This window comes from Oryctolagus cuniculus, chromosome 19, assembly GCF_964237555.1.
Source record: "Oryctolagus cuniculus chromosome 19, mOryCun1.1, whole genome shotgun sequence".
Taxonomy (NCBI): domain Eukaryota; kingdom Metazoa; phylum Chordata; class Mammalia; order Lagomorpha; family Leporidae; genus Oryctolagus; species Oryctolagus cuniculus.
The window spans coordinates 24,899,704-24,918,208 of NC_091450.1; the positions used below are offsets into that span (position 1 = coordinate 24,899,704).

General features: G+C 52.9%; 1 protein-coding gene across 4 annotated transcripts; it reads left to right on the forward strand.

Moving 5' to 3' along the window:
- Positions 1-690: 690 nt before the first annotated feature.
- RSL1D1 (ribosomal L1 domain containing 1) lies at positions 691-11,482 on the forward strand. Of its 4 annotated transcripts, none has more exons than XM_008257732.3 (9): positions 691-886; positions 1,662-1,801; positions 3,470-3,608; positions 4,391-4,539; positions 4,625-4,726; positions 7,516-7,609; positions 7,687-7,812; positions 8,703-8,969; positions 10,929-11,482. In XM_008257732.3, exons 1-9 carry the CDS (start codon positions 782-784, stop codon positions 11,229-11,231), a joined length of 1,425 nt encoding a protein of 474 aa, XP_008255954.2. In that variant the 5' UTR covers positions 691-781; the 3' UTR covers positions 11,232-11,482. The 4 variants fall into 4 exon arrangements, with proteins under 4 accessions (XP_008255954.2, XP_008255955.2, XP_008255956.2 ...); XM_008257733.3 differs by having other exon boundaries at positions 715-886; positions 7,690-7,812; XM_008257734.4 differs by lacking the exons at positions 1,662-1,801; positions 3,470-3,608 and having other exon boundaries at positions 726-886.
- Positions 11,483-18,505: the final 7,023 nt, after the last annotated feature.

Consider the following 18,505-nt stretch of genomic DNA (forward strand, 5'->3'; position numbering starts at 1 on the left):
AGCCGAAGGCCCCTGCATGCAGGCAGCGCTTTGGGAGAAGCGACTCCTACGGGGAGCCGTCACCCCCGCCGGCTTCCAGCTCAAGGCCTCGCAGGAACACTGGCACCAGCCCGAGTGCCCACCCCCACGCTCCCCGCACGCACAGGCCACAGCTCCGGGTCCTGCCGGTGTTCCCAAGCAGGCCACTGAACCTCACCGGCCCACACAGCGAAAAACGGACTAGCCATAGGGTTTCTGGAAGGTTCCGGGGGACACTGGACCCGTGGCTGCTGTCGGGCGGCTGGGAGTCACCATCGCCCCCCGTCGCCCCGTCCCATTCTGTCTGTGGTACACGACGCTACCTCCCGCCTCTCCGGAGAAGCTGAAGCCGGCTCGGCCCTCGGCCCTCGCGCCGCCCAGCCGCGCGCCCGGGGTTCGCACGGGGTCCCCGCCAGCCCGGGGGAGGAGTCGCCTCCAGTCAGCCCGGAGCCAGGATCGCGAGGCTCTTGTCCCGCATCCATGCACTTTCTAAATTTCTCTGGTGTAAGTACAAGAGAGAGCGATGGCGCCAGGCTATCACCCGCACCGGCAGTGGAAGCACAGGCTCGCCGCCTCAGAACCGGATATGCAGCCCCCGCAGGTCGTTTGACCCCGCGCGATCGCCGCTGGACACCGGGCACCCAGCGCTGCACGTCCCGGAAGTGACGTAGACGCTGGTGTCCTCCCCCGACTTCCGGTTCCGGGTCTGCGTTGCGCCTGCGCACGAGGTGCAGCTCTGGCGTCTGCACGCGGTGGGAGCGAAATGGAGGACTCGGCGTCGGCCCCAGCGTCGGCCCCAGCGTCACCGTCAGCCTCCGGCTCGACTCCGGCGGACCCGACCGCCCTGGCGCAGCTGGACAGAGAGCAGGTGCGTTGCTCGGGGGGCAGGTGGTCCGGAAGCGGGGTGAGAGGCCTGGGAGGTGGGCTCGGCGGCCGGGGGCGGCCCCGGGAGCTCTCGGAGGGTCGCTGGCTGAGCTGTCCGTGGATTCGCGCGAGCGGGCGGGCGGCTGCCTCCTTTGCACACCCTGCGGCCTGGCTCTCTGACGTGGAGGTGCTCTTATTACCTGGGGTGGTTCCTCCGGACGGTGGGCCGTGGCCAGGTCTCCGCGGAGCCGTTAGGGACCGGGCCTCTCGGAAATGCGCGAGGGCCTGGCACAGAGTTGGGGCCTCAGGGAAGACTCGGGGCGCGTTGTGGTTGTGCGGTGTTCCTGGGGCCGCCTCTGAAGGAGGCGGGGGCCGCTGTTTGCGAGTGTGCATTGACTGTGGGAGCCCGAGGGAGAAAGTGTGTGGGAGGAGGGTGCGTGTTAAATTGTGGTTTGTTGTTGTGTTTAAGATTTGTTTATTTATTTGAAAGAATTTCAGAGAGATGAGAGGTCTTCCTCACTCCCCAGATGGCCGCAACGGCCGGAGCTGCTCCTATCCGAAGCCAGGAGCCAGGAGCTTCTTCCGGGTCTCCCACGCGGGTGCAGGGGCCCAAGGACTTGGGCCATCTTCTACTGCTTTCTCAGGCCATAGCAGAGAGCTGGATCGGAAGTGGAGCAGCCGGGACTCGAACCGGCGCCCATTTGGGCTGCCAGCGCCGCAGCCCGTGCCCCGTGTTACACTGAAAAGCATTTGCCTTCCCTGTGTGTGTCCACTTGCAGATTCGAAAGGCGGTGGAAGTCCTGGTGGCACATTCCAAGTCCTGGAGAAAGGAGAGTGGCCTGCTGTTGAACGAGAATGACAGCTTGTTTTTGATGGTGGTTTTGTGGAAAATTCCCAAAAAGGAGCTGAGGGTCTCCCTGTAAGTGCTGGCTTTCCGCTTTGGCTGTTGGAGTCTGCTTGTTCCCTCACTGTCCCTTTACCGGTTGTGCCTTGTTTATCACGCCAGAGTCAGGGTAAACCATCGCAGGCATGCATTTTTCTAGAAAGTTGGCCAGTTCTCTGGGGCCTTGGTGGACAGCTAACCTGATCGTTCCATTACATGGAAAAGCTAGGCACTGGGAGAACGAACGTGGGGTAGAGTAAACAGCTTTTGTGTTTTAGTGAACTCAACCTCCTGAGGGCCGGGACGGGCTCTTTGCAGAGACTGAGAGGAAAACCGGACGGGGAGCTTTTCTGCAGAAGAGAAGTCTGGTGCTTTTACATGCTCATTGCTGGGCTCTCAGTTCAGAAAGGTCCTCTGTAGTTACCAGATCCAGCAAATGAAAATACAAAATACATCTGAAACTCAAATAGAACCGCACGTCCTGCCTTCTGTCTGGCATCGTGGCTTGTCTGTCATGAAGAACTTCTCAGGGAATACCCTGTTTTTTCCCTCCACAAAGTGGGGAAGTTGAACAGTTAGAAGTAGGAAGATAATTGAGATTTTTGGATTCTCTTACAGCTGATCTTCCCACCCCTGCCCTAGCCAGATTGCCTGATTCATTACTGACAGATTCCGTCTGCATTCTTTTTTTAAGTTTGTTTTATTTGATGGAGCTACAGAGAAGGAGAAGCTGAGGCAGAGAGAGAAAGAGAGGTCTTCCATCTGGTTCACTCCCCAAATGGCCACAGCAGCCAAAGCTGGGCCAACCCAAAGCCAGGAGCCAGGAGCCTCCTGCAGGTCTCCCGCGCGGGTGCAGGGGCCCAAGCACTTGGGCCATCTTCCTCTGCTTTCCCAGGTGCATTGGCAGGGAACTGGATTGGAAGTGGAGCAGCTGGGACTTGAACCAGCACCCCTATGGAATGCCGGAGCCTCAGGTGGTGGCTTTACCCAGTAGGTCATGGCACCGCCCCCTCCATCTGCATTCTTGATTCCACAGCTTCGTTCAGATAGTTTCCCCTTCTGGAAAGCTACGTTTTTGAGGATTTTTTTTCCCTACACTCATTCTTGGTGGTTTCTGCCATCCCCTGGGTTTGTAGCGCTTGCTTTCTCCTAACTTAAGGAAATGTTGCTTCCTTAGCACATGTAGACCTAAGGAGACAGTGAAGCCATTGTTGGGTTCATTTTTTTTATTATTTTGTCCGTAGAAGACTAAACATAATAGTGCATATTTGCTGGTCCCTCTTGTTTTGATCTGTGTTTCCTATTTAACTTGTTTATGGAGCTCAGTTTTCCAGAAGGTGAAGTCTCAAATCAGGACTCTAGATACGAGTAGCTGGCTCTAACACAGGAGCGTGTAGGAGCGCATAGCGCGTGTAAATATGGCGTCAGTGTATGGTAGGTGTCGCTCTTACGTGTTAGCTCTTACAGCCCACAGCGGCGGCCCCATCCCAAGCGTTGATTGATACTTAGTCCTGTGGGTGTTTGTGGTGATTGACTTGTCTCTGAAATCTGTTGTGTGGACGTTGAAAGCCAGTGTTTTTGCATGTTGTGCTCATGCGGGATGTGCTTCACGCACAGGCGCGGGTTGCTAACGTCAGGGCCGTCGTGGATTCTGGGTGGTCACTGAGGCTGTCCGTGATCGTGCTTCCTTCTCGTTCCTTGCAGGCCCTTACCTCATGGCATTCGCTCGGATTTAGCAGAAGTCTGTTTATTTGTCAAGGATGAACCCAATTTGACTCCTGAAAACACAGAAAGTTTCTATAGAAAGCTTCTGAAAAAGCATGGCATTAAAACCATTTCTCAGGTAGGAAGCAGGTTAATGTTTCCGAGTCATTTGAAAGATTTAATTCAAGTGGTATATACTGATGTGTGTTGAGTGTTTTTCTGGTTTTTTAAAATTTTTATTTTGAATGTATTTGAGTGACAGGCAGTGATTCCCCGCCTCCTGACTCAGTCCCTGAAGGCCGTGGCCAATGCCAGGAACTTCAGCTCCAGCCAGGCCTCCCGTGCGGGTGGCAGGGGCCCAGGTGCTCGCTCAGGAAGCTGGAAGGGAGGCAGCGTATTTTTGTTTACTTATTTGAGAGGTAGAGTTACAACCAGTGAGAGGAAGACACACAGAGAAAGGTCTTCCATCCGCTGATTCACTCTCCAAGTGGCTGCAATGGCAGGAACTGGGCTGATCAGGAGCCGGGAGCTTCTTCCGGGTGCAGGGGCCCAAGGACTTGGGCCATCTTCTACTGCTTTCCCAGGCCATAGCAGAGAGCTGGATCGGAAGAGGAGCAGCCGGGGCTCTTAAAGTTGCTCCTTCTGTCCCACAGCATCCTTTGTCTGCCTCCCTGCGCCCTGATCTGTAGTTGATGTGTTTGTCTTCATTGTGCCCCGGGTCTGAGTTTCTCGAGCCGTGGTCGTTCCTCATTCGTCTCAGTAGCCCCAGCATGTAGCGTAGTGCATTTTGGGTTCTCACGTGGTCACTAAACGTTGGAGGGCATGACTAGGCCGTTTCGATTACAAGCCCGAGTTGTGTGAATATTTCATCTTCTTGTTCAGGGTCTTAACTTTCTGTGTGTTTACACTTGTGTTTTCTAGATCATCCCTTTCCGAACTCTAAAGACAGAATATAAGGCCTATGAAGCCAAGCTCCGCCTCCTGGGGAGCTTTGACTTCTTCATCACTGACGCAAGAATCAGGCGGCTTTTGCCCTCCCACCTAGGGAGGCACTTCTACCAGAGGAAGAAGTAAGTCGGGGCAGGGCGGAGCGCAGCAGCGTGAAACCCGTGCTGGGCGTGCTCCGTGTGCTCAGCGCCTCCTGTGTTTTCACAGATTCCCGGTGACTGTAAACCTTCTGGCCAAGAATTTATCAAAAGAGATCAATGACTGTGTGAGCGGCACTGTCTTAAACATCTCTAAAAATGGCTCTTGCAGGTTGGTGGAAGGCATTTATGTGTGCCTCTCTTCTTTTTTTTTCTTTCTTTTTTTTTTTTTTTAAGAGACTCATTTATTTATTTATTTGAAAAGGAGAGTTGCGGAGATCCCTCTTCTGTTGGTTCACTCGCCAGTTGGCCACAAGAGCCAGGGCTGGGCCATGCCAAAGCCAGGAACTTAGAACTCCATCTGAATCTCCCATATGTGTGGAAGGGGCCCAAGCACCTGGACCATCTTACATTGCTTTCCAGGTGTGTTAGGGAGCTAGATCAGAAGTGAGGTGGCTGTGACTTGAACCAGTGCCAGCATGGGATGCTGGCGTCATAACCTGCTGTGGCACAATGCCAGCCCCTATTTGTGCCTCTTTTAATTTTTTTTAATATTTATTTTTTATTTGAAAGAGTTAAACAGAGAAAGGAAAGTGGAGGGGGTGGGGGTCTTCCAACTGCTGGTTCACTCCCCAATTGGCTGCAACGGCCAGAGCTGCGCCAATGCAAAACCGGGAGCCAGGAGCTTCCTGCAGGTCTCCCACGTGCGTGCAGGGGCCCAAGGACTTGGGCCATCTTCCACTGCTTTCCCAGGCCTTAGCAGAGAGCTGGATAGAAGAGGAGCAGCCAGGTCTCAAACCGGCACCTATGTGGGATGCTGGAACCGCAGGCAGCGGCTTTACCCGCTATGCCACAGCACCGGCCCCTCTCTTAATCTTATATTTCATGACTTCTATCAACTTTTTTAAACAGATAATATTGATAAAACAAGATCCTTCTATTAAGCTAAAATCCGTTCTTTAGGAGTTGTTCCGTTGTCTAGAACAGCGCGATCTAATAGAATTTCCTGCTGTGGTGGAAGTGGACCAGCACCACCTGGCGTCCTGCTCGAGGAGCGCCATTTTTACTGTCTGTGGTTTGGACAGGGCGGCTTGTCAGTACTTGGGAGAATCAGATTACGGCTTGCAGCGTATTAGTGGTTCTGAGTTTTTATACTGTCCTCTGGAGATATGGTATCATCCCGTAAAGTGACCCACTTCTTAGGTGAATTCAATGTCCGTCCTGCTGCCTCGGCCTGTCCAGTGTGTATTTTCCCATCGATTTAATCTTGCCCGGCATCTTGGGATAGGTGAACCCCACGTGTAGATTTAGATACCCTAGAAGACCTTTTAGGCCAGTGACTGCTTTCCTAGGTGGGGAGAGAAAGCAGTGCAGGTGGGTCAGGTTTGATAGCTTGCAGCTGTGGAAGCAAGTTTTGCCCCGTATAAAACACTTGGTCTGCTAACCTTGGGGTCTTCTGTGGCATGGGGAAGGGGAGCTCCCAGTAGGGTATGGCCTTTCTACCCAGAGATGCCCGTCCGAGGAGCTCCTGCAAACCCAGAGGTTGCACATGGTGGAAACCAGACCACAGAGTTTTACTTTGTTTTTAGATTTATTCATTCATTTGGCAGAGTGACAGAAAGTGAGACAGAAATCTTCTGTTTGTTGGTTCACTCCCCAAATACCCACAACAGCCAGGACTGGGCCAGGCCAAGGACAGGAACCAGACACTCCCAGGCACATTAGCAGGAAGCTGGATTGGAAGCAGAGCAGCCAAGACTCAAACCAGCCACTCTGTGGTGGCTTGGCCCACTGCCCTCAGCACCAGCGCCCACAGAGATTTCTCAGCTTTGCTCACCAGGGAAACTAGCTCTCAGAGCGTCTGCCACTAAGGCAGAGCAGGAGGTGGCTGGGCAGGCCATGTGGACTGTGGGGTTGCCTTCTGCCTGTAGGAGGAAGCCCAGAGAGTTGGTCATTGAGCCTGGACCCCCACTCCCGGTTAGAGTCTGACGCTGAGGTGGTGGCTCATGGGAAGTGTGGTCAGCTACAGTCTCAGAGGCCTGGTTTGTGGGGTCAGTGAGTGGCCAGGAGAAGGGGCAGCAGGGTGAAAGCAGAGGAACATCCCTGCCACAGCTCCCAGCAGGTAACTCAGTGCACCGGGTTCCCTCCGGGAAGACAGACCGCTTGCGGGCCAGGAAACGTGGCTGGAGACCCCTGCTGGAGGGAGCTGCGGCCTTGGTTGTAGTTCCAGCCTCCTTTGACACACAGCAACAGTGAGCCCCTCTGCCGCCCGTGGAGGACCCTCTGGGCTTCCCGCTTGGCTTGTGGCAGCCCAGTGTGGTCCATCAGAAGCCTGGAGCCCAGAACTCCTGGATCTCCCACATGGGTGTCAGGGACCCTAGTGCTTACACTGTTGACTTCTGCCTCCCCGGCTGTGCATTAGCAAGAGGCTGGATTGGAAGCTTGAGGCAGGACCCTGTCGCAGGCACTCAGATGTGGGATGTAGCTGTCCTGACTGGTGGCCTGACCCACTGGGCCACAACACACACACCCCACACCCCACACCCCACACCGCTCTGACCAAAGGGGTGATCTTGCCCTTGGCCAGAGACAGAAGCTGTTTATTTCAGAAGGAGCTGGGTTAGGGGAATAGAGCTGTAAGAGCGCAGACCGCCGTCAGGAGTCATCCCCTCGACACAGCGGACGGATGGCTGCAGCTGGGGGTGTTCTGGGATGAAGGAGGACCGCCTCTGGCCTGCCTGCCGATCCTCTCTTCTCACGTGGTCAGGGCCAGCCCTCGAGCCACCTGTTTGCGACATGACATTTTCAGTACCTGAGAGATGGTAGTTCTCCTTTAAAGTGCAAGTGCATTTATAACCTGTAGATCCTGCTGTTTAAAAAACAGCCGTAGGGTTGTGTGCTGTTCCCCAGGTGACCTGCCATGCTTCATGTGAAAACTTGTCCGACACTGTTCCATTTCAGCACCATCCGCGTCGGGCACACTGGCATGCAGGCGCAGCACGTGGTCGAGAACGTCGTTGCCGTCACGGAGAGGCTCTCCCAGAAACTGCCCGAGGTACGGTCCTGCGGCTGTGGCAGCTGCCGGCTCAGGCGGGGGGAGCGGCCGGTGACCGCATTCTGGGTCTGTTTCAGAAGTGGGGGAGCGTGAAGCTCCTGTTCATGAAGACCGAGAAGTCCGTCGCACTGCCCATCTTCTCCTCGTTTGTCAGCAGTGTGGACGAAGCGAGCAGAGTGTCCCTGCGGGCCCTGAAGAGGAAGGTCAGGGGGGTTCAGGTCTGGGTGGACTTAATCAAGGGTGTGGGTGGCTTCAGAGGCGAGGACGTGGGTACCGTTCTCCCTGTCTTACCGAGACCACTCATTTTCTGGTACCTGTGCTTCTAGATTTGTTGGTCTCATGCTACGTGTGAGATTGGTTAATATTGGTGTGAATAAAATACATTAAGATAGATAGAGCTTGTACTTATTGCTAAGTTAATTATTTTGATTTTTTGATTTTATTTGCAAGGCTGCGTGACAGGAGTCCATTTTTAACTTCACTGGTTCACTCCCAAATGCCCTCAACAGCTGAAGTTGGGTCAGGCCAAAGCTGGGAGCCAGGAGCTCCGTCCCGGTCTCCCATGAGGGTGGCAGGGGCTGTCATCTGGTGGATTTGCAGGGAGCTGGATCAGACGCAGAGTAGTAGGGACTAGAGCTGGCGCTCTGCTAGGGGATGTGGTCACTCCGAGCTGCAGCCTCACCCGCTGTGCCACAGTGACTGACCCAGGTATTGGAAGTCTGACTCTGTCTTAGCTATGGAGGTTTATAAGTGGTTGGTACAGAGCCAAAAGGTAGCTAAGGGAGAAAACCTAAAATGTAGTTTATTGACTGTTGATGAGCAAACTTTAAGGTTCAGTTAGGCTAACAGATGCCTCTCAGTTCCGGTTTCTAGGTTGCACGTTACAGTACATAAATTACCAGTGTGTTATATGAAATGCTTTGGGTAGGACTCACAGACAAGGGGAAGCTGAGGTTCAGTGCTGCTTGTGGGGCTTGTTCTCTCCTGTACATCAAGGCCCTGCAAGCTCAAGGAGCTTAGGAGGACTCGCAAGTTCAAGTGCTTAATCAACAGAAGTATTTCTGCTAAAAGTATGTCTCGTGTTCTTTGGTAGGATGCCAAAAAAAAAGAAGAAAAGAAAAACCAGGAGAAACAGAAGCGCAGGAAGAAAAACAAAAAGTCAGCGGTGCAGGCCGGCCAGGCTGCGCCAGTCCCCAGTAAGGGTGACAAGGCACCTGCAGAGGGCGCTGCTGCGTTGAAGGGCCCCGCCTCCCACAAGAAGCCCGGCCAAGGAAAAGCCCCGCCGAGAAAGACGGAGGACTCCGAAGATGAGATTCCGCAGCTGGTGCCAATAGGAACGACTCCAGCTGACAGTGCCGAGGTAGTGATGGTTCCTGTCCACGGTGGCCACTGTGTGGCAGGCTCGCATACCCTAAGTAACAAGTGATGAGCAACACGAGAACAGCCATGTTGCTTTACCCTCCTTTCCTGTGTGGGCGTGATGGACGGTCACACACCACTTACTTGCAGGATACCGTCAGATTTGAGTGTCTGTGTGCAAGTGTCACGGTGGACTACAGCCCAGGTCAGCCCTCTGCCCGGGCTCTCACTGCAGCCTGAGGCGCAGCGAACACAGGTGCATGGGGCTGCATTATCAGAGAACCACAAAGTAAACTCTTCTGAAATCCAGGAGTTAAGATTTTGCTAGGAACCACTGGAGGCAGAGGGCCTTGGGTTGTTTTGTTTTGTTTCCAGAGATTTTATTTATTCCGAAGAGTTACTGAGAAGGAGAAAGAGAGAGATCTTCCATCTGCTGGTTCGCTCCCAGATGGCCGTAAGGTCCAGGGCTAGGCCAGGTTGAAGCCAGAAGCTTCCCCCAGATCGCCCACGTGAGTGGCAGGGGCCCAAGCACTTGGGACATCTGCTGCTGCTCTTCCTAGGTCATTAGCAGGGAGCTGGATCAGAAGTGGAACAGTGAGGACATAAACTGGTGCCCTTATGGTATGCCAACAACACAGCCGGCAGCTTTGACCATTGTGTCACAACCCTGGCCCCAACTTGGGTCTGTGGAAGCAGGACTTGGGCTGATGTGTGTGGTATAGCAGGTAAAGCCACTGCAATGCCAGAAAACACACATGGGTGCTGGTTCCAAACCTGGCTGCTCCATGTCCGACCCAGCTCCCTGTTAACATGCCTGGGAAAGCAGAGGAAGGTGGTTCAGGCCCGTGGGCCCCTGCACCTACATGGGAGACCCAAAGAAGTTCCTGGCTCCTGCCTGTGGCCTGGCAGAGTCCTGGCCGTTACAGCCCTCTGGGGAGGGACGCAGTGGATGGAAGATGTCTGTCTTTTTCCCTTAAGATTATTTTTAGGACTCACTTTCAGAAATAGAATCATATACTCCACTTTCTGCCCTGACCGGCTTTGAAAATCCACGGACAGTGTGCCTTTGAATTATCCATGTCTGCAGCCCCTCGCTGCTGGTAGGTGAGAGCTGTTAACTACGGAGCGCGCACTCTTGGCGGCACGGCAGTCAGTGCACGTGCTAGGGCGCTGCCATAAGTCTGTCCTGGAGCTGCGACACTCCTGTCTCTGAGGAGGCTGCGTGGCTGCTTGCGGCCCTGCCATCCCGAATCAGCACTGGTGAGTCCCAGCTGCTCCGCTCTGATCTGGCTTCCTGTTAATGCACTTTGGGAAGGTAGCAGAAGACTGTCTATCTGCTTGGGTCCCTGCTACCCACATGGGAGACCAGAATATCTTTAAAAAAAAAAAAAAAAAAAAAAAAACCTAAGGCATTCCAGTGGCCTAGTGAGCTCTGTCACAGCCAAGGTTTTGCACGTTTGCAGTGAAGCTGGTGTGGAGCTCACCAAGCTGTCAGTCCTGTAAAGTGTGCCACATGCACGCCCCACAGCACACAGGACTCGACAGGAAACAGCTACATTACCGATTTGTGCGTTCATTGCGTGTTAGAGTATTAGTGTGACTTAGAACATCCGCCTCCAGCGGTCCTGACAGGAATCGGAACTCCTGGATTTCAGAAGAGAGTATTTTGTGGGTCTTTGATAATGGCTTCATTTGTGTTCACAGTGTCTGTCTAGTTACTGGGGGGTGCTGTCTCACAAGTCAGGGAGTAATGCGTCTCTGAGACTGGAGGGCTGCTCTCGCCACGTGTTCAGAGAAGGCTGGCCAGCCCCCGGGCCAGAGCAGGCAGCAGCGTGTGGGTGTGGTCCCCGGCTGTCACTGCGCTGGACCTGTTTTTAAAGTGCCTCCAGAGTGCTTGAGGGTTTTTCACATTAGCTTAAGTGAGCATCGCGCTAATTGTACACTGTGTAATTATTTTTAGAAAAAGCCTTCAAAAACAAGTCCTGGTCCCAAGACACCTCGTGGCAAGAAGAGAAAGGCCTTGCCAGCTTCAGAGACCCCAAAAGCTGCAGAGCCTGAGACCCCCGAAAAAGGCCCAAGGAAGAAGCCAAAAATCAAACAGACAGACAAAGAAAGAAGCTCTTCACTGGGGAAAAAAGACTCAAGACAGACTCCAAAAAGACCTGAGGCCAAGTTCTTCACCACTTCCGGTAAATCTGCCAAGAAAGCTCCCAGCACCCCCAAACGGTGGCCAAAGAAATCCAAAGTGCTCCAGTCAACCTAAAGTCTCCGACCCAGCCAGAGGAGCTGTCAGCCACCCAAGGAGCTTCGCAGGATACGGAGGCCCAGGCTCCACTGCAGCCTTCGCCAAGAGCGAGGCCCGGGCTTCACCGTGGCCTGGTTGTAAGAACCGTGCTGTGAAGTGAAATCTATTTTTGATCATTCCTGTGTGTATTTGCTAATACAACAGAGGGAAGATAGAGTGCTTCTCCATGTCCGTATTTTTTTATTATTAAATATACCATTGGCTTCTGAGGCAGGCGTGCTGTGGCATTCTCAATCTCGTCAGCGTGACTTGAGGCTGTTGGTGTGATCTCTCCCCTCGACGGTCACACATCAGCTGCAGGATTTGGGGCGAGTGTGGGTTCCTTGGTCCCTCGTGCTGAGGTGGTGGTGAGTCCCTGAGGTGGCAGGCTCAGGGGCAGAGAAGACAACATGGGGTCATTTATAGAGACCCCAACTTGCATCCTACCTAGTGGAGATGGAAACATAACTGGGCAGGGGGTAGGGAGTGGGGAGCCAACCCAGAATTGCAGGTTGTGTGCCTGGGAGAACCCTTGGAATCACAGGGAAATTCATTGTGAGTAAGAAGGTGCTTGGGGCCAGCGCTGTGGTACAGCAGGTTAAAGCCATGGCCTGAAGCACCTGCATCCCATATCGGCGCCGGTTCTAGTCCCAGCTGCTCCTCTTCCAATCTAGCTCTCTGCTATGGCCTGGGAAAGCAGTAGAAGATGGCCCAAGTCCTTGGGCCCCTGTGCCCGCGTGGGAGACCTGGAGGTAGCTCCTGGCTCCTGGCTTTGGATTGGCACAGCTCCAGCCTTTGTGGCCATCTGGGGGTGAACCAGTGGATGGAAGACCTCGCTCTCTCTGTCCCTCACTGTCTAACTCTGCCTGTCCAAAAAAAAAAAATCTGCAACACAGAATACATGTTTACTGTGCTGTCCAGCTGTAGCCTAATTGATGTGCTTCCCAGAGAAACCAGGTTCCGTGGCTAGTGGTCAGACCAGGTTCACCGGAGAGCTGCTGCATGTAGGAGAAACGCACACACCTGCTCATGCTGATGGGTTCTCTCCGTGGTGTCACTTTGCGGGGACAGCCATACAGCTTGTTCATCCCATCCTCTCGCCGGTTGAAGATTTGGCAGTGCCAGTGATCATTCTGGCGTACAGCTTGGTCTTGCCCAGTCTGTTTACTTTCTTAGACCTGCATCTGGTTTCACTCTAGTACGCACTCTGTTGAAAAAAGCAGATTTGATTTCCTTGTCTGGGAGGCCACAGTTGAGGAATTAGAGATAGCTGTAAATTGTAATTAGAAAGTTCAGACCGTGGTATTGGGTTTCCAAGCTTAAGAAGTGAGGGCTACACACCCCTGGCAAGGGGCTCAGGCTAGAAGCAGCATTGGTCCCCTAGGGCCAAGAGGCGACCTGCGTGTCGAATGAAGAGGCTGGTGATTGGCTCGGAGTCACTGCTGGCTGTCTGGAATCTGTCCTCGCTGCCAGGGAGGTGAATGGACACAACCAACACTGGTGGAGGAAACTCGAGGGCAGCCTTTGCTTGTCTGTTTCTTTAAGCTTATTTCTCTCAACAGCAGAGTGACAGGTCATCCATCCACCGGTTCACTACCCAGATGGCCACAGTGGTCAGGACTGGGCCAGGGCCAAGCCAGGAACTGCACTTGCATCTCCCAGGTGGGCTGCAGGGCTGCAGGTGCTTGGGCTGTCCGCTGCTGCTTCCCGGCAGGTCCACAGGGAGCTGGACTGCAAGTGGAGCGGGCAGGGCTTGAACTCTGGGCTGCTGGCATCAAGCAGCAGCTCGACCTGCTGCACCAGCGCACTGCTCCCAGCTGTTCAGTTCTGAAGGTTTGAGTTTTAGTTCATTTGTTCATTAGGAGCTGTAATAGGGCAAGAAATCTCTTATTTTTAAATACCCAGAATGTGTGTAAGGCAACCCAAGTGTTGACTACATTTCTTGATATAATAATGAGGGTAGGAAGAAGTTGGTAAGTATCATATAGTTGGGTTTTTGGTTTTTTGTGTTTTTTTTTTTTTTTTTTTGGGGGGGGGGGTTGACAGGTAGAGTTAGTGAGACAGAGAGAAAGGTCTTCCTTCCGTTGGTTCACCCACCAAATGACCGCTACGGCCGGCGCACCACGCTGACCCGAAGGCAGGAGCCAGGTGCTTCTCCTGGTCTCCCATGGGGTGCAAGGCCCAAGCACTTGGGCCATCCTCCACTGCACTCCTGGGCCACAGCAGAGAGCTGGCCTGGAAGAGGGGCAACCGGGACTAGAACCTGGTGTGCTGCCGCCACAGGCAGAGGATTAGCCTAGTGAGCCGTGGTACCAGCCATATCAGAGGCCAAAAAATCCTGTCATTTAAATATCTGAAGCCTCTGTGCTCCACATTTTTTTAAAGATCTATTTGAAAGGCAGTGTCACAGTACGAAGGGGAGAGACAGAAATAGAGATAGGAAGATCTGTGGGTTCACTCCAAATGCCCAGAGCAACTAGGGCGAGGCCATGCGGAAGCCAGGAGCCAGGAACTCCATCCGAGTCTCTCATGTGGGTGCAGGGGTCCAAGCACTTGGGCATCTTCCACTGTTTTCCCAGGCCACAGCAGAGAGCTGGATCAGAAGTGGAGCAACCAGCAATCAAACTGGCGCACATATGGGATGCTGGCACTGCAGGCTGTGGCTTAACCCACTACACCACAGCCACCCCACATGTTTTGGTCTTACTAAATCGCTGCTGTTTTTCTTGCCTACAGTTGTGTGAACAATCAAACACGAATCCCAGTTAGGGCTTTATGAACCATGAAAAGCCTTATCAGTCCTCGGGGAACCAGTGCATGCGATCAGAAAACCATAAAATTTGACTTCTGGTGATTGTTGCAGTGTAAAGGTCCTGGAGAGGAAAAATGCTAAATTATTTAAGTGATTCTCACATCTCAGTTCAACACTTAAAATGATGGATATCTCGTTTATATAACCCCATCGAGGCATTTTCTCTGTTGCAGGAATAGGACATAATTTGGATTTATCTAGCGAGATGTCCGCTTTCTAAAGGACACAAGTTGATAATGTGAATGAGACTCAACTTTACAGACTTCCCTCCATGTATTTCTCCTGTGTGAGTCCCAGAGCTCACACGGAGGGGCTGGCACGGTGTGCGCAGGTTAAGCCACCACCTCCAACACTGCATCCCATACCAGGTGCTGGTTTGAGTCTCCACTGCCCCACTTCCATTCCCCTCCCTGCTAATGCACCTGGGAAGGCAGCAGAAGATGGCCCACATCTAGGGCCGCTGCACCCTGTGGGAGACCCGGATGGAGTTCCTTGTTGCTGGCTATGACCTGGCCAGCCCTGTCTCAGGCATTTGTGAGTGAACCGGTGGATAGAAGATCTCTCACCATCTCTTCTTTCCCAAATTCTAATTGATTAGATTTCTACACGTTATTAATGGGCAATCAGGAAATTATAAAAACAATTCCATTTACCGTTGTGTCAAAATAATAAAATACCATGAAGAAATTCAAGTGTAAGTCGTGAACACTGGAAATCCCAAAATACTGAAAGAAAGATCTAAACAGATGGTGAGACCTGACGTGTTCTTGGATGGAGTGAGTTACCATTAAGAGGCAACACTTCAGAGCTGGTGCTGAGGCATAGCGGGTAAACCAGCATCCCATACTGGCACCCTTTCCAGTCCCGGCTGCTCCACTTCCAAGTCAGCTCCCTGCACATGCACCTGGGAAAGCCACACAGGATGGCCGTTACAGCCTTTTGGTGAGTGAACCAGCACATGGAAGATCTCTGTCTCTCCCTCTCTACTCTGCCTTTCAAATAAATAAATAAATCTAAAAAAAAAAAAAAAAGGAGGGTGGGGGCTTAGCGCTGTGGCATAGGGGGTAAAGCCACCACCTGCAGTGTCAGCATCCCATATGGGCACCGGTTTGAGTCCCAGCTGCTCCTCTTCCAATCCAGCTCTCTGCTATGGCCTGGGAAAGCAGTGGAAGATGGCCCAAGTCCTTGGGCCCCTGCACCTGCATGGGAGACCCAGAAGAAGCTCCTGACTCCTGGCTTCAGATCAGCCCAACTCTGGCCATTGTGGTCATTTGGAGAGTGAACCAGCAGATGGAAGACCTCTCTCTCTGTCTCTGCCTCTGCCTCTTTGTAACTCTACCTTTCAAAACAAAAATCTTTAAAAAAAAAAAAAAAAGTGCTTCATTCAAATTGATCTACAGAGTCAGTGGAATTCAAAGAAAGATGTTTCTTTCCAGAAATGAACAGCATATATCCTAGCTATAATCTTTAAAAAGCAGAACAATGTTGGAGGGGCTTATATGCCTCAATTAAAACTTACTGCAAGACCGCATGGTGGGGCCTGCCCTGTGGTGTAGTGGGTTAAGCTGCACCCTGCAGTGCCGACATCCCATGTGGGCACCAGTTCCAGTCCCGGCTGCTCCACTTCCAAACCTGCGAATGCACCTGGGAAAGCAGTGGAAGATGGCTCAAGTCCCTGCGGCCCTACACTCTCATGGGAGATCTGGAAGAAGCTCCTGGCTGCTGGTTTAACGTGATTGACTGGGAGGATGCATGGACAGAAGCCTGGCCTAGGACAGCTGAGCTAGAGGAAAGTGGCCCACGGCTAACCTAAGTGCACCTGGGCTTCCTCGGGAAATATTAACATTCCAGATAAGGGACACTCCAGGATCAGCCCAGCCAGACAAGCCCTGCAGGACAAGCCAATGACTGCCTTCCCTCCAGCTTGGGAAGACCTCCAGGGTCACCCAGAGGGCAAGGTGGCTGTCACACTGAGGTCCTCCAAGGGGGAAGTCTTGTGATGAGGTTTAGTTTCTTTATGTTATTTGAAAGTTACAGAGAGAGAGAGCTTCTGTCCACTCACTCCCCAAGTGGACGCAACAAACAGGGTTAGGCCAGGCCGAAGCAGGAGCCAGAGCTGCTTCCAGGTCTCCTATGTGGGTGCAAGGGCCCAAGGACTTGGGCCATCTTCTACTGCCTTCCCAGACAGATAAACAGGGAGCTAGATTGGAAGTGGAGCAGCTGGGATTTGAACTGGCACCTATATGGGATACTGGCATTGCAGGCAGAGACTTAACCAGCTATGCCACAACACTGGCCCCTTTTTATTTTTTCTTAAGGATTGATTTATTTAAAAAGACAGAGGGAGGAATACACACACAAATCTTCCATCTGCTGTTTCACTCTCCAAGTGGCCACAATGGCTGGGGCTGGGCCAGGCTGAATTCAGGAGCTTCATCTGGTCTCCCACGTGGGTGGCAGAACCGGAGCACTTCGGCCATCTTCTGTTGCTTTCCCAAGTGCATAAACGGAGCTATCAGAAGTGGAGCAGCCAGGACTCGAACCAGCGCCCACAGGGGATGCGGGTATCACAGGTGGTGGCTTAACCCTCTGTGCCACAATGCCAGCTCCAAGGGGTAAGTCTTGTAGTACCTGTTTCAACACAACCATTATAAGAAACACTTCTGCTCACAGAAACAAGTTCAAACTCATTTATACATTTTATTTTGAAGTTTTAATTTCTTTTATTCTAGGCCGGCGCCGCGGCTCACTAGGCTAATCCTCCGCCTAGCGGCGCCGGCACACCAGGTTCTAGTCCCGGTTGGGGCGTCGGATTCTGTCCCGGTTGCCCCTCTTCCAGGCCAGCTCTCTGCTGTGGCCAGGGAGTGCAGTGGAGGATGGCCCAGGTGCTTGGGCCCTGCACCCCATGGGAGACCAGGAAAAGCACCTGGCTCCTGGCTCCTGCCATCAGATCAGCGCGGTGCACCAGCCGCAGCGCGCCGGCTGCGGCGGCCATTGGAGGGTGAACCAACGGCAAAGGAAGACCTTTCTCTCTGTCTCTCTCTCTCACTGTCCACTCTGCCTGTCAAAAATAAAAATAAAAAAAAAAAGAAAGAAAGTGTTTTGGACCTTCCCCAGAAATCTCCTATGTATGCCTTTAAACCCGTCTGGGTTACCATGCTCCACACAAACACTGCCGTGTTCGAAGTGCGCCCACAAATGCCAGCCCTCCCTCACCTCCCTCGCATATCCGTCGTGAAGAGCACACTGGAAATCCTTGGGGCCGGTGCCACTTCTGAGCGCCGCGCATTCCTGTCCCCCTGCAGACCGGTGTCGTCAGTACACGTGGCACCTGGACACCTTTTTCCTTTTCATCTGAGAGGCAGAGACGAAAGAGCGCCTGCAGCAGGCAGGGCTGGGCCAGTCTAAAGCTGGAAACCAGGCTCGGGGCCCAGGTCTTCCGCGTGGGCGGCGGGGGCCCTGTTACTGGGGCCATCACTTTCGCCCGCCAGAGTCTGCATTCGCAGGAAGCCGGGATGAGGCGCGGAGCGAGGACTGGAACTCGGGCATCCCCCGTGGGATGCGGGCGTCTCAGCCAGCGGCTGTCGGCCACCTGCAGCCCGTGTTTCTCCTGAGAGGCCAAGGGATTCTGCTCAGGGCAAGTGGGGAGACACCTGTGCAGCCTCTGGTCGCTACACGTTCCCCTCTCGCGGTAGTAACACCTGCGCCAAACCTTCAGCAGGTGAAATCAAATGAAACAGACAACTTGAAGCCAATCCAGGCAAATGGCCTTGCAGCGTGGCCGTACTTTGGCGTAGGAAGTACGAGGGAACTGAGCTATGCCGCGAGTGTCTTCAAAGTGTCCAGAATCGAGGCTCATGCATTATGGGATGGATGAAGAAAGAGATTTAACCGGATACCCAAGAGGGACACCCCCCACCCGCTGCCCACCGCGGAGTCCACGCTACTTCAATCATCCAATCAAGAGCCTGCTTTGTATAAAAGAAACAGCTCTCCTTCTTCAGCCATTTCAATAAGGGCTCCAGCTCTCTGGGGGGAGACTTTCTGACAGCTTCGCTTTGACTGACAGCTGCCGCAGGTGAGAGAAACTGTCCTGTAAGATGATCAGCTTGCTCTTTGCTGAGAGCCTTTGAAAGTCATTTTAACACTGAGCGTAGACTGAGCTGAGCCGCAGCGCTTCGCGCATTTATTCTGAGCCCGATTCCTTGTTTATGCTCCTTGTTTCTCTGTCGGGTTGTTGGATTTTTCTTCTTGATCTGTAGACGTTCTTTGTATGTTAAGGATCTTAACTCTGTTTTATTCGTTGCAAATATGACACTGGTTCTCATTTAACAATTTCTTTTCTTTTTTTTTTTTTTTTTTTTTTTTTTTTTTGACAGGCAGAGTGGACAGTGAGAGAGACAGACAGAGAGAAAGGTCTTCCTTTGCCGTTGGTTCACCC

Bases quoted from the DNA above. Each gene is read 5' to 3' on its own strand.
- RSL1D1 (XM_008257732.3), top strand. From the start codon at position 782: ATGGAGGACTCGGCGTCGGCCCCAGCGTCGGCCCCAGCGTCACCGTCA. The intron at 4,540-4,624 runs GTAAGTCGGGGC...GTGTTTTCACAG, and splicing joins CACTTCTACCAGAGGAAGAA to ATTCCCGGTGACTGTAAACC. The intron at 8,970-10,928 runs GTAGTGATGGTT...AATTATTTTTAG, and splicing joins CTCCAGCTGACAGTGCCGAG to AAAAAGCCTTCAAAAACAAG.